This window comes from Salmo salar, chromosome 02 (assembly GCF_965601325.2).
Source record: "Salmo salar chromosome 02, fSalSal1, whole genome shotgun sequence".
Classification (NCBI taxonomy): Eukaryota; Metazoa; Chordata; class Actinopteri; order Salmoniformes; family Salmonidae; genus Salmo; species Salmo salar.
Window position 1 is genome coordinate 85,920,001 of NC_138292.1, and position 12,500 is coordinate 85,932,500.

At 47.2% G+C, this 12,500-nt stretch overlaps 1 protein-coding gene across 1 annotated transcript in view; it reads right to left on the reverse strand.

Moving 5' to 3' along the window:
• LOC106563992 (glutamate receptor ionotropic, NMDA 2A) overlaps positions 1-11,805 on the reverse strand; it is an 85,408-nt gene extending 73,603 nt beyond the window's left edge. Inside the window, exon 1 of the mRNA XM_082967848.1 lies at positions 11,530-11,805. Coding sequence (XP_082823974.1) covers positions 11,530-11,711 — 182 coding nt within the window. The 5' untranslated portion in view covers positions 11,712-11,805. The remainder of the gene's footprint in view (positions 1-11,529) is intronic.
• Between the last annotated feature and the right edge of the window lie 695 nt (positions 11,806-12,500).

Here is a 12,500-nt window from a genome sequence, read left to right on the forward strand (position 1 = left end):
AACCACTTTACAATAGTACATCTATATCTTTTTGTGGGGGGGGGGGGGGGGTTAGAAGGATTACTATATCCTATCCCAGGTATTCCTTAAAGAGGTGGGGTTTCAGGTGTCTACGGAAGGTGGTGATTGACTCCGCTGTCCTGGCGTCGTGAGGGAGCTTGTTCCACCATTGGGGTGCCAGAGCAGCGAACAGTTTTGACTGGGCTGAGCGGGAACTGTGCTTCCTCAGAGGTAGGGGGACCAGCAGGACAGAGGTGGATGAACGCAGTGCCCTTGTTTGGGTGTAGGGCCTGATCAGAGCCTGAAGGTATGGAGGTGCCGTTCCCTTCACAGCTCCGTAGGCAATCACCATGGTCTTGTAGCGGATGCGAGCTTCAACTGGAAGCCAGTGGAAGAGCGGAGGAGCGGGGTGACGTGAGAAAACTTGGGAAGGTTGATCTTATGTTCTCCATATGATGACAAATACTGACAGTAGGCCTACACAGTATATGTTCTCAGCACATATAATGCACAAGATCTTGATATGCTAAATAAGAACCATTTCTGAAGGCTTATTTGAGTTTTAAGGACATGCTCAATAATTTGACAAATATTAAATCCATATCATTCTTTCAGACACTAGCTAAATGTTTTGTATTTCATCTGCATAAAGGCACTGGCAAACCGCAAGTTAAAAGCACTGTAACTGGTAGCCTAGCAACAAGAATCACCTCTTTTTCTGTTGTGGAGTTTCAAGTGTCATTTTTGAATTTGGTCGTGTGGGTAAATGGTGTGCGGTCGAACGGACAACTGGAGAAACAAAGAAGTGAGAAGCTGTTCAGAAAATACCTCAAAGAAGTGAACGTCTAAAGTGAGTAGCTAATTTGATATGTTTTATTTATCTTAGTAACTAGACTCAAGAACGTTAGCTAATTTGATATGTTTTATTTATCTTAGTAACTAGACTCAAGAACGTTAGCTAATTTGATATCTTTTATTTATCTTAGTAACTAGACTCAAGAACGTTAGCTAATTTGGCCAGCAGCTAGTAAGACTAGCTATCAAGCCTCAAGGTGATGGCTAACGTTTTTAAAACGTTTCGACGTTTTTTGCATTACTGGTTAATATAATATAAACTCAGCAAAAAAAGAAACATCCTCTCACTGTAACTGCGTTTATTTTCAGCAAACTTAACATATTTGTATGAACATAACAAGATTCAATAACTGAGACATAAACTGAACAAGTTCGCTGTCCATGGCAGAACACTGACTATCCTGTCTTGCAGGAAATCACGCACAGAAAGAGCAGTATGGCTGGTGGCATTGTCATGCTGGAGGGTCATGTCAGAAAGGGTACCACATGAGGGAGGAGGGTGTCTTCCCTGTAATGCACAGCGTTGAGATTGCCTGCAATGACAACGAGCTCAGTCCGATGATGCTGTGACACACCGCCCCAGACCATGACGGACCCTCCACCTCCAAATCGATCCCACTCCAGAGTACAGGCCTCGGTGTAACGCTCATTCCTTCGACGATGAACGCGAATCTGACCATCACCCCTGGTGAGACAAAACCGCGACTCGTCAGTGAAGAGCAGTTTTTGCCAGTCCTGTCTGGTCCAGCGACGGTGGGTTTGTGCCTGTAGGCGACGTTGTTGCCAGTGATGTCTGGTGAGGACCTGCCTTACAACAGGCCTACAAGCCCTCAGTCCAGCCTCTCTCAGCCTATTGCAGACAGTCTGAGCACTGATGGAGGGATTGTGCATTCCTGGTGTAACTCGGGCAGTTGTTGTTGCCATCCTGTACCTTGCCCGCAGGTGTGATGTTCGGATGTACTGATCCTGTGCAGGTGTTGTTACACGTGGTCTGCCACTGCGAGGACGATCAGCTGTCCATTCTGTCTCCCTGTAGCGCTGTCTTAGGCGTCTCACAGTAAGGAGATTGTAATTTATTGCCCTGGCCACATCTGCAGTCCTCATGCCTCCTTACAGCATGCCTAAGGAACATTCATGCAGATGAGCAGGGACCCTGGGCATCTTTCTTTTGGTGTTTTTCAGAGTCAGTAGAAAGGCCTCTTTAGTGTCCAAAGTATTCATAACTGTGACCTTAATTGCCTACCGTCTGTAAGCTCTTAGTGTCTTAACGACCGTTCCACAGGTGCATGTTCATTAATTGTTTATGGTTCATTGAACAAGCATGGGAAACAGTGTTTAAACCCTTTACAATGAAGATCTGTGAAGTTATTTGGATTTTTACGAATTATCTTTGAAAGACAGGGTCCTGAAAGAAGGGATATTTCTTTTTTTGCTGAGTTTAGCTAGCTAACTTTTTCCAGTTAGGAAGAGAAGCTACATTGTGGTATGGTTATGAAATGATCGTATTTCCTTGCAATATCGACACAATTTTGATCAATGGTTTATGCATTGACAGTTTGGAGAGGATTACAGACCAACTCTACCACCACGTTGGGTCAGGACTGTTTGGAGAGGATTACAGACCAACTCTACCACCACGTTGGGTCAGGACTGTTTGGAGAGGATTACAGACCAACTATACCACCAAGTTGGGTCAGGACTGTTTGGAGAGGATTACAGACCAACTCTACCACCACGTTGGGTCAGGACTGTTTGGAGGGGATAACAGACCAACTCTACCACCACGTTGGGTAAGGACTGTTAGGAGAAGGATTACAGACCAACTCCACCACCACGTTGGGTCAGGACTATTTGGAGGGGATCACAGACCAACTCTACTACCACGTTGGGTCAGGACTGTTTGGAGGGGATCACAGACCAACTCTACCACCACGTTGGGTCAGGACTGTTTGGAGAGGATTACAGACCAACTCTACCACCACGTTGGGTCAGGACTGTTTGGAGAGGATTACAGACCAACTCTACCACCAAGTTGGGTCAGGACTGTTTGGAGAGGATTACAGACCAACTATACCACCAAGTTGGGTCAGGACTGTTTGGAGAGGATTACAGACCAACTCTACCACCAAGTTGGGTCAGGACTGTTTGGAGGGATACAGAATAACTCTACCACCAAGTTGGGTCAGGACTGTTTGGAGGGGATTACAGACCAACTCCACCACCACGTTGGGTAGGACTGTTTGGAGGGGATCACAGACCAACTCTACCACCACGTTGGGTCAGGACTGTTTGGAGAGGATCACAGACCAACTCTACCACCACGTTGGGTCAGGACTGTTTGGAGAGGATCACAGACCAACTCTACCACCACGTTGGGTCAGGACTGTTTGGAGAGGATCACAGACCAACTCTACCACCACGTTGGGTCAGGACTGTTTGGAGAGGATCACAGACCAACTCTACCACCAAGTTGGGTCAGGACTGTTTGGAGAGGATCACAGACCAACTCTACCACCACGTTGGGTCAGGACTGTTTGGAGAGGATCACAGACCAACTCTACCACCACGTTGGGTCAGGACTGTTTGGAGAGGATCACAGACCAACTCTACCACCACGTTGGGTCAGGACTGCCAGGGACTGCCGCCGGTGCCACTGATGACCCAATCTGCCTCCATCATCCATAACAAACAGGACTGGGCCACTGACGACCCAATCTGCCTCCATCATCCATAACAAACAGGACTGGGCCACTGACGACCCAATCTGCCTCCATCATCCATAACAAACAGGACTGGGCCACTGACGACCCAATCTGCCTCCATCATCCATAACAAACAGGACTGGGCCACTGACGACCCAATCTGCCTCCATCATCCATAACAAACAGGACTGGGCCACTGACGACCCAATCTGCCTCCATCATCCATAACAAACAGGACTGGGCCACTGATGACCCAATCTGCCTCCATCATCCATAACAAACAGGACTGGGCCACTGACGACCCAATCTGCCTCCATCATCCATAACAAACAGGACTGGCAGGGCTTTTGATGGTCTGCAACTTTAATTTTCTGTTAAATAAATAAAATACATTTTTAGTAAAGATTGGTCTACGTTTGCATGTTTTCAGACAACAGCTGTTCTGATTGGAGCTCTGCATTTAATATGCTGTTCTGATTGGAGCTCTGTATTTAATATGCTGTTCTGATTGGAGCTCTGCATTTAATATGCTGTTCTGATTGGAGCTCTGCATTTAATATGCTGTTCTGATTGGAGCTCTGTATTTAATAATGCTGTTCTGATTGGAGCTCTGCATTTAATATGCTGTTCTGATTGGAGCTCTGCATTTAATATGCTGTTCTGATTGGAGCTCTGCATTTAATATGCTGCATTTTTTTCAGAAAACAGCTGTTCTGATTGGAGCTCTGTATTTAATATGCTGTTCTGATTGGAGCTCTGTATTTAATATGCTGTTCTGATTGGAGCTCTGTATTTAATATGCTGTTCTGATTGGAGCTCTGTATTTAATAATGCTGTTCTGATTGGAGCTCTGTATTTAATATGCTGTTCTGATTGGAGCTCTGTATTTAATATGCTGTTCTGATTGGAGCTCTGTATTTAATATGCTGTTCTGATTGGAGCTCTGCATGTAATATGCTGTTCTGATTGGAGCTCTGTATTTAATATGCTGTTCTGATTGGAGCTCTGCATTTAATATGCTGCATCTATTTTTTTTTTTTTTTTTACATAAATAGCAGAAATGTGTTTTTGAAATAGCAAGTTGGATTTAAATATGATGATGTTTGCCTTTCTGTGCCTTTAATCCTACTACTAAATATGGTGCTGTATACCTCAGATATGACACCTTCATATGAAGAAGCATCATGATTTTCAGCACCTGAACAGGTCAAATAATTTGGCCTCTGGACATTTTTTTAAATGATTATTATTATTATTTTTTAAATTGAACCTTTATTTAACTAGGCAAGTCAGTTAAGAATAAATTCGTATTTACAATGACGGCCTACACATGCCAAACCCGGACGACGCTGGGCAAATTGTGCACCGCCCTATGGGACTCCCAATCACGGCCGGTTGTGATACAGCCTGGATTCGAACCAGGGTGTCTGTGGTGACACCTCTAGCACTGAGCTGCAGTGCCTTATATCGCTGGAGCATGTCTACTCCTTATATCTAATAACATGTCAGATATCCAGAAATATATAGATAAAGATATCCCCTGATACTGACCCTTTTTCGCCCAGGGATAGTTCTAAGAATCTGCAGTAGAGAGACACAGAGACATGCTTGTGGCTCTCATTATATCAGACAACGAGAGGAAGCTTAAAAGCTGCAACGCTCCAATGCAAAAAGAAATCTCTGTGTGTGTGTGTGTGTGTGTGTGTGTGTGTGGGTGTGTGTGTGTGTTTGCCTCCTTTCTTCTACAGTGTCTGCATTAACTACCACAGGGACTGACTGCCACAGATACTAATACACAGAGAGAGAGAGCGAGATGGAGAGGGAGATGGAGAGGGAGAGGGAGATGGAGATGGAGAGGGAGGGGGAGAGGGAGAGGGAGAGGGAGATGGAGAGGGAGAGGGAGATGGAGAGGGAGAGGGAGATGGAGAGGGAGATGGAGAGGGAGGGGGAGAGGAGATGGAGAGGAGATGGAGAGGGAGATGGAGAGGGAGAGGGAGAGGGAGAGGGAGAGGGAGAGGGAGGGAGAGGGAGATGGAGAGGGAGATGGAGAGGGAGAGGGAGATGGAGAGGGAGATGGAGAAGGAGAGGGAGAGGGAGATGGAGAAAGAGATGGAGAGGGAGAGGGAGATGGAGAGGGAGAGGGAGATGGAGAGGGAGAGGGAGATGGAGAGGGAGGGGGAGAGGGAGAGGGAGATGGAGAGGGAGAGGGAGAGGGAGATGGAGAGGGAGATGGAGATGGAGAGGGAGAGGGAGAGGGAGATGGAGAGGAGAGGGAGAGGGAGATGGAGGGGGAGAGGGAGAGGGAGATGGAGAGGGAGAGGGAGATGGAGAGGGAGATGGAGAGGGAGATGTGAGAGGGAGGGGTGAGAGGGAGGGGGAGGATGGAGAGGGAGAGGGAGAGGGAGATGGAGAGAGAGATGGAGAGGGAGAGGGAGATGGAGAGGGAGATGGAGAGGGAGAGGGAGAGGGAGAGGGAGATGGAGAGGGAGAGGGAGGGGGAGAGGGAGAGGGAGAGGGAGAGGGAGATGGAGATGGAGATGGAGATGGAGAGGGAGATGGAGATGGAGAGGGAGAGGGAGGATGGAGAGGGAGATGGAGATGGAGAGGGAGAGGGAGATGGAGAGGGAGATGGAGATGGAGAGGGAGAGGGAGATGGAGAGGGAGATGGAGAGGGATCGAGGGAGATGGAGATGGAGAGGGAGATGGAGAGGGAGAGAGAGATGGAGAGGGAGAGGGAGAGGGAGATGGAGAGGGAGATGGAGAGGGAGAGGGAGAGGGAGAGGGAGATGGAGAGGGAGAGGGAGAGGGAGAGGGAGGAGGGAGAGGGAGAGGAGAGGAGAGGGAGATGGAGAGGGAGACAGAAGAGGAGAGGTCAGAGAACAAAGCTGGTGGAAGCTACTCTAATTTAAACTTACTGGACAACAAAAACTACAACACAGCCGAGTGGAGCGGACATGAACCACTGCACACACACACGCGCACGCGCACACAGACAGACAGACAGACAGACAGACAGACAGACAGACAGACAGACAGACAGACAGACAGACAGACAGACAGACAGACAGACAGACAGACAGACAGACATTATACTCACTCAACCAAACTCAGCAACATACGACATTACACCCGTGGTGCTAGTGTTCCTTCTAAATCACCAAGTACATACTTTAGTTATATAGAGACAGTACTACATACTGTAGTTTTATAGAGACAGTACTACATACTGTAGTTATATAGAGACAGTACTACATACTGTAGTTATATAGAGACAGTACTACATGATGTAGTTATATAGAGACAGTACTACATACTGTAGTTATATAGAGACAGTACTACATTCTGTAGTTATATAGAGACAGTACTCCATACTGTAGTTATATAGAGGCAGTACTACATACTGTAGTTATATAGAGACAGTACTACATACTGTAGTTATATAGAGACAGTACTACATGATGTAGTTATATAGAGACAGTACTACATACTGTAGTTATATAGAGACAGTACTACATACTGTAGTTATATAGAGACAGTACTACATACTGTAGTTATATAGAGACAGTACTACATACTGTAGTTATATAGAGACAGTACTACATGATGTAGTTATATAGAGACAGTACTACATGATGTAGTTATATAGAGACAGTACTACAGTAGTGAGTCATTAAGCAGACTCTCTTATCCAGAGCCACTACAGCAGTGAGTTGTTTAGCAGACTCTCTTCTCCAGAGACACTACAGTAGTGAGTCATTAAGCAGACTCTCTTATCCAGAGAGACTTACAGTAGTGAATAATTTAGCAGACTCTCTTATCCAGAGAGACTTACAGTAGTGAATAATTTAGCAGACTCTCATCCAGAGACACTACAGCAGTGAGTTGTTTAGCAGACTCTCTTATCCAGAGCCACAACAGTAGTGAGTCATTAAGCAGACTCTCTTATCCAGAGCCACAACAGTAGTGAGTCATGAAGCAGACTCTCTTATCCAGAGAGACTTACAGTAGTGAATAATTTAGCAGACTCTCTTATCCAGAGCCACAACAGTATTGAGTCATTAAGCAGACACTCTTATCCAGAGAAACATACAATAGTGAGTCATTAAGCAGACTCTCTTATCCAGAGAGACTTACAGTAGCAACTATGGTTAAGTGCCTTGCTCAAGGGTACATTGACTATACCAAGGAACTGTCCGTAGATATCAGAGACAGAATTGTGATGAGGCATATATCTGGGTTGAGCATGAAACTATTCTTAGAGGATTGAAAGTTTCCAAGAGCACAGTGGTCTCCATCGTCCATCAGAGTCTATCCAGACTCTGCCTAGAGCTGGGTCCATCAGATTCTATCCAGACTCTGCCTTGAGCTGGCGTCCATCAGAGTCTACCCAGACTCTGCCTAGAGCTGGCGTCCATCAGAGTCTACCCAGACTCTGCCTAGAGATGGCGTCCATCAGATTCTATCCAGACTCTGCCTAGAGCTGGCGTCCATCAGATTCTATCCAGACTCTGCCTTGAGCTGGCGTCCATCAGAGTCTACCCAGACTCTGCCTAGAGCTGGCGTCCATCAGAGTCTACCCAGACTCTGCCTAGAGCTGGCGTCCATCAGATTCTATCCAGACTCTGCCTAGAGCTGGCGTCCATCAGAGTCTACCCAGACTCTGCCTAGAGCTGGCATCCATCAGAGTCTACCCAGACTCTGCCTAGAGCTGGCGTCCATCAGATTCTATCCAGACTCTGCCTAGAGCTGGCGTCCATCAGAGTCTACCCAGACTCTGCCTAGAGCTGGCGTCCATCAGAGTCTACCCAGACTCTGCCTAGAGCTGGCATCCATCAGATTCTATCCAGACTCTGCCTAGACCTGGCGTCCATCAGAGTCTACCCAGACTCTGCCTAGAGCTGGCGTCCATCAGAGTCTACCCAGACTCTGCCTAGAGCTGGCGTCCATCAGATTCTATCCAGACTCTGCCTAGAGCTGGCGTCCATCAAAGTCTACCCAGACTCTGCCTAGAGCTGGCGTCCATCAGAGTCTACCCAGACTCTGCCTAGAGCTGGCGTCCATCAGATTCTACCCAGACTCTGCCTAGAGCTGGCGTCCATCAGAGTCTATCCAGACTCTGCCTAGAGCTGGCGTCCATCAGATTCTACCCAGACTCTGCCTTGAGCTGGCGTCCATCAGAGTCTACCCAGACTCTGCCTAGAGCTGGCGTCCATCAGAGTCTACCCAGACTCTGCCTAGAGCTGGCGTCCATCAGATTCTATCCAGACTCTGCCTAGAGCTGGCGTCCATCAGAGTCTACCCAGACTCTGCCTAGAGCTGGCATCCATCAGAGTCTACCCAGACTCTGCCTAGAGCTGGCGTCCATCAGATTCTATCCAGACTCTGCCTAGAGCTGGCGTCCATCAGATTCTACCCAGACTCTGCCTAGAGCTGGCGTCCATCAGAGTCTACCCAGACTCTGCCTAGAGCTGGCATCCATCAGATTCTATCCAGACTCTGCCTAGAGATGGCATCCATCAGAGTCTACCCAGACTCTGCCTAGAGATGGCGTCCATCAGAGTCTACCCAGACTCTGCCTAGAGCTGGCGTCCATCAGAGTCTACCCAGACTCTGCCTAGAGCTGGCGTCCATCAGATTCTATCCAGACTCTGCCTAGAGATGGCATCCATCAGAGTCTACCCAGACTCTGCCTAGAGCTGGCGTCCATCAGAGTCTACCCAGACTCTGCCTAGAGCTGGCGTCCATCAGAGTCTACCCAGACTCTGCCTAGAGCTGGCGTCCATCAGAGTCTACCCAGACTCTGCCTAGAGCTGGCGTCCATCAGATTCTATCCAGACTCTGCCTAGAGCTGGCGTCCATCAGAGTCTACCCAGACTCTGCCTAGAGCTGGCGTCCATCAGAGTCTACCCAGACTCTGCCTAGAGCTGGCGTCCATCAGATTCTACCCAGACTCTGCCTAGAGCTGGCGTCCATCAGAGTCTATCCAGACTCTGCCTAGAGCTGGCGTCCATCAGATTCTACCCAGACTCTGCCTAGAGATGGCGTCAATCAGAGTCTATCCAGACTCTGCCTAGAGCTGGCGTCCATCAGATTCTATCCAGACTCTGCCTAGAGCTGGCGTCCATCAGAGTCTATCTAGACTCTGCCTAGAGCTGGCGTCCATCAGATTCTATCCAGACTCTGCCTAGAGATGGCGTCCATCAGAGTCTATCTAGACTCTGCCTAGAGATGGTCTTCTGACCAAACTGAGCAACTGGGCCAGAAGGACCTTGGTCAGGTAGGTGACCAAGAACCCAATGACCGCTCTGACAGAACCTCAGAGTTCCTTGGTTGAGATGGGAGAACCTGTCAGAAGGACAACAGTCTCTACAGCACTTTACCAATCTGGACTTTATGGGAGCGTGGCCATTCAGAATCCACTCCTGAAGACGGAAGCCACTCCTGAGAAAAAGTCACATGACAGCACACCTGGAGTTAGCAAAAAGGCACGTGACAGATCATAAGGCAAAAGATTCTGTAGTCTGATGAGACAAACATGTACCTATTTGGCCTGAACGCAAAGACCTATGTCTGGAGAAAACCAGGCACACCACATTACTCGTCTAACACCATCCTACCATGAAGCAAGGTGGTGGCAGTATCATGCTATGGGGATGTTTTTCAGCGGCAGGGACTGAGAGACTGGTAAGGATAGAGGGGACAATGAATGGAGCCAATTACAGGCAAATCCTTGATGAGAACCTGCTTCAGAGTGCAAACAACCTTAGACTGGGGATGAAGGTTTACCTTCCAACAGGACAATGAATCCAAGCATACAGCCAAAGCAACGCTGGAATGGCTTCAGAATAAGAGTGTGAAACTCCTTGAGTGGCCCAGCCAAAGCCCAGACTTGAATCCCATTGAAAATCTGTGGAAATTACTATTCACCGCCGCTCCCCATCTAACTTAAGAGAGCTTGAGAAAATCGGCAAGGAAGAATGGGAAAATCCCCAAATCCTGATGTGCAAAGCTGGTACAGACATATTCAAGACGACTCAAAGCTGATACAGATATACCCAAGACGACTCAAAGCTGATACAGACATACCCAAGACAACTCAAAGCTGGTACAGACATACTCAAGACGACTCAAAGCTGATACAGACATACTCAAGACGACTCAAAGCTGATACAGACATACCCAAGACGACTCAAAGCTGGTACAGACATACCCAAGACGACTCAAAGCTGATACAGACATACCCAAGATGACTCAAAGCTGATACAGACATACCCAAGACGACTCAAAGCTGGTACAGACATACCCAAGACGACTCAAAGCTGATACAGACATACCCAAGACGACTCAAAGCTGATACAGACATACTCAAGACGACTCAAAGCTGGTACAGACATACCCAAGACGACTCAAAGCTGGTACAGACATACCCAAGACAACTCAAAGCTGATACAGACATACCCAAGACAATTCAAAGCTGGTACAGACATACCCAAGACGACTCAAAGCTGATACAGACATACCCAAGACGACTCAAAGCTGGTACAGACATACCCAAGACGACTCAAAGCTGGTACAGACATACCCAAGACGACTCAAAGCTGGTACAGACATACCCAAGACGACTCAAAGCTGGTACAGACATACCCAAGACGACTCAAAGCTGGTACAGACATACCCAAGACGACTCAAAGCTGATACAGACATTCCCAAGACGACTCAAAGCTGGTACAGACATACCCAAGACGACTCAAAGCTGATACAGACATACCCAAGACGACTCAAAGATGCAACTGCCGCCAAAGGTGCTTCTACAAAGTATTGACATGAATGAGATATTTCTGTATTTAGTTTTCAATAAATTTGCAAACATTTCTAAAAACATGTTTCTACTTCATCATTTTGTGGGGCGTTATGTGACAAATAAAATGTTATTTGATTTGATAGGACACACACACACCACTCCCTCTTTTACCCTCTCAGGGCGCTGGGCGGAGTCTTGCCCTTCTCTGATTGGCTGTAGCAGTTCCCTTGGGGTTCTGGCACCTCCCCTTTCTCCCTCAGCATGGCGATGGCTGCCGTGGCGATGATGCCCACTCCGTCTCTAAGGCGGCTCTCCAGGGGATACTCCATCTCGTTGTAGGACACAGAGATCATCCCCAGGGGATAGATGTCTGGGGTGAAGTCGGGGTTCCCTGTGGTCAGACTTGGTACGATCCAGATGTAGCCCGACCCAGTCAGACCCAGAGACCTGGCCTCTTCCAGTATATACCTGGAGGGGGATCAGATTGTTTAGAATAATATACCAGAGAAGGAAGATGAAGTGAGACATCCCACTCCCTCATTTGTACTGTTTCAATGGAAATCAATGAACTAAGTAGACCAGAACCAGCTGCTATCACACTGGTGTCTAAGGGACAGCTACTCCATTAAGTAGACAATGGTAAACGGCCTGACCTAGCTATCTTCATAAATCCATTACCTTTATTTACTATTATATTGACGGTCTAGGATCATTTAAACACAGTTAAATGATGATCCAGGATCAACACAGTTAAATGATGATCCAGGATCAACACAGCTAAATGATGAACCAGGATCAACACAGTTAAATGATGAACCAGGATCAACACAGCTAAATGATGAACCAGGATCAACACAGCTAAATGATGAACCAGGATCAACACAGTTAAATGATGAACCAGGATCAACACAGTTAAATGATGAACCAGGATCAACACAGCTAAATGATGATCCAGGATCAACACAGTTAAATGATGATCCAGGATCAACACAGTTAAATGATGATCCAGGATCAACACAGTTAAATGATGAACCAGGATCAATACAGTTAAATGATGATCCAGGATCAATACAGCTAAATGATGATCCAGGATCAACACAGTTAAATGATGATCCAGGATCAACACAGCTAAATGATGATCC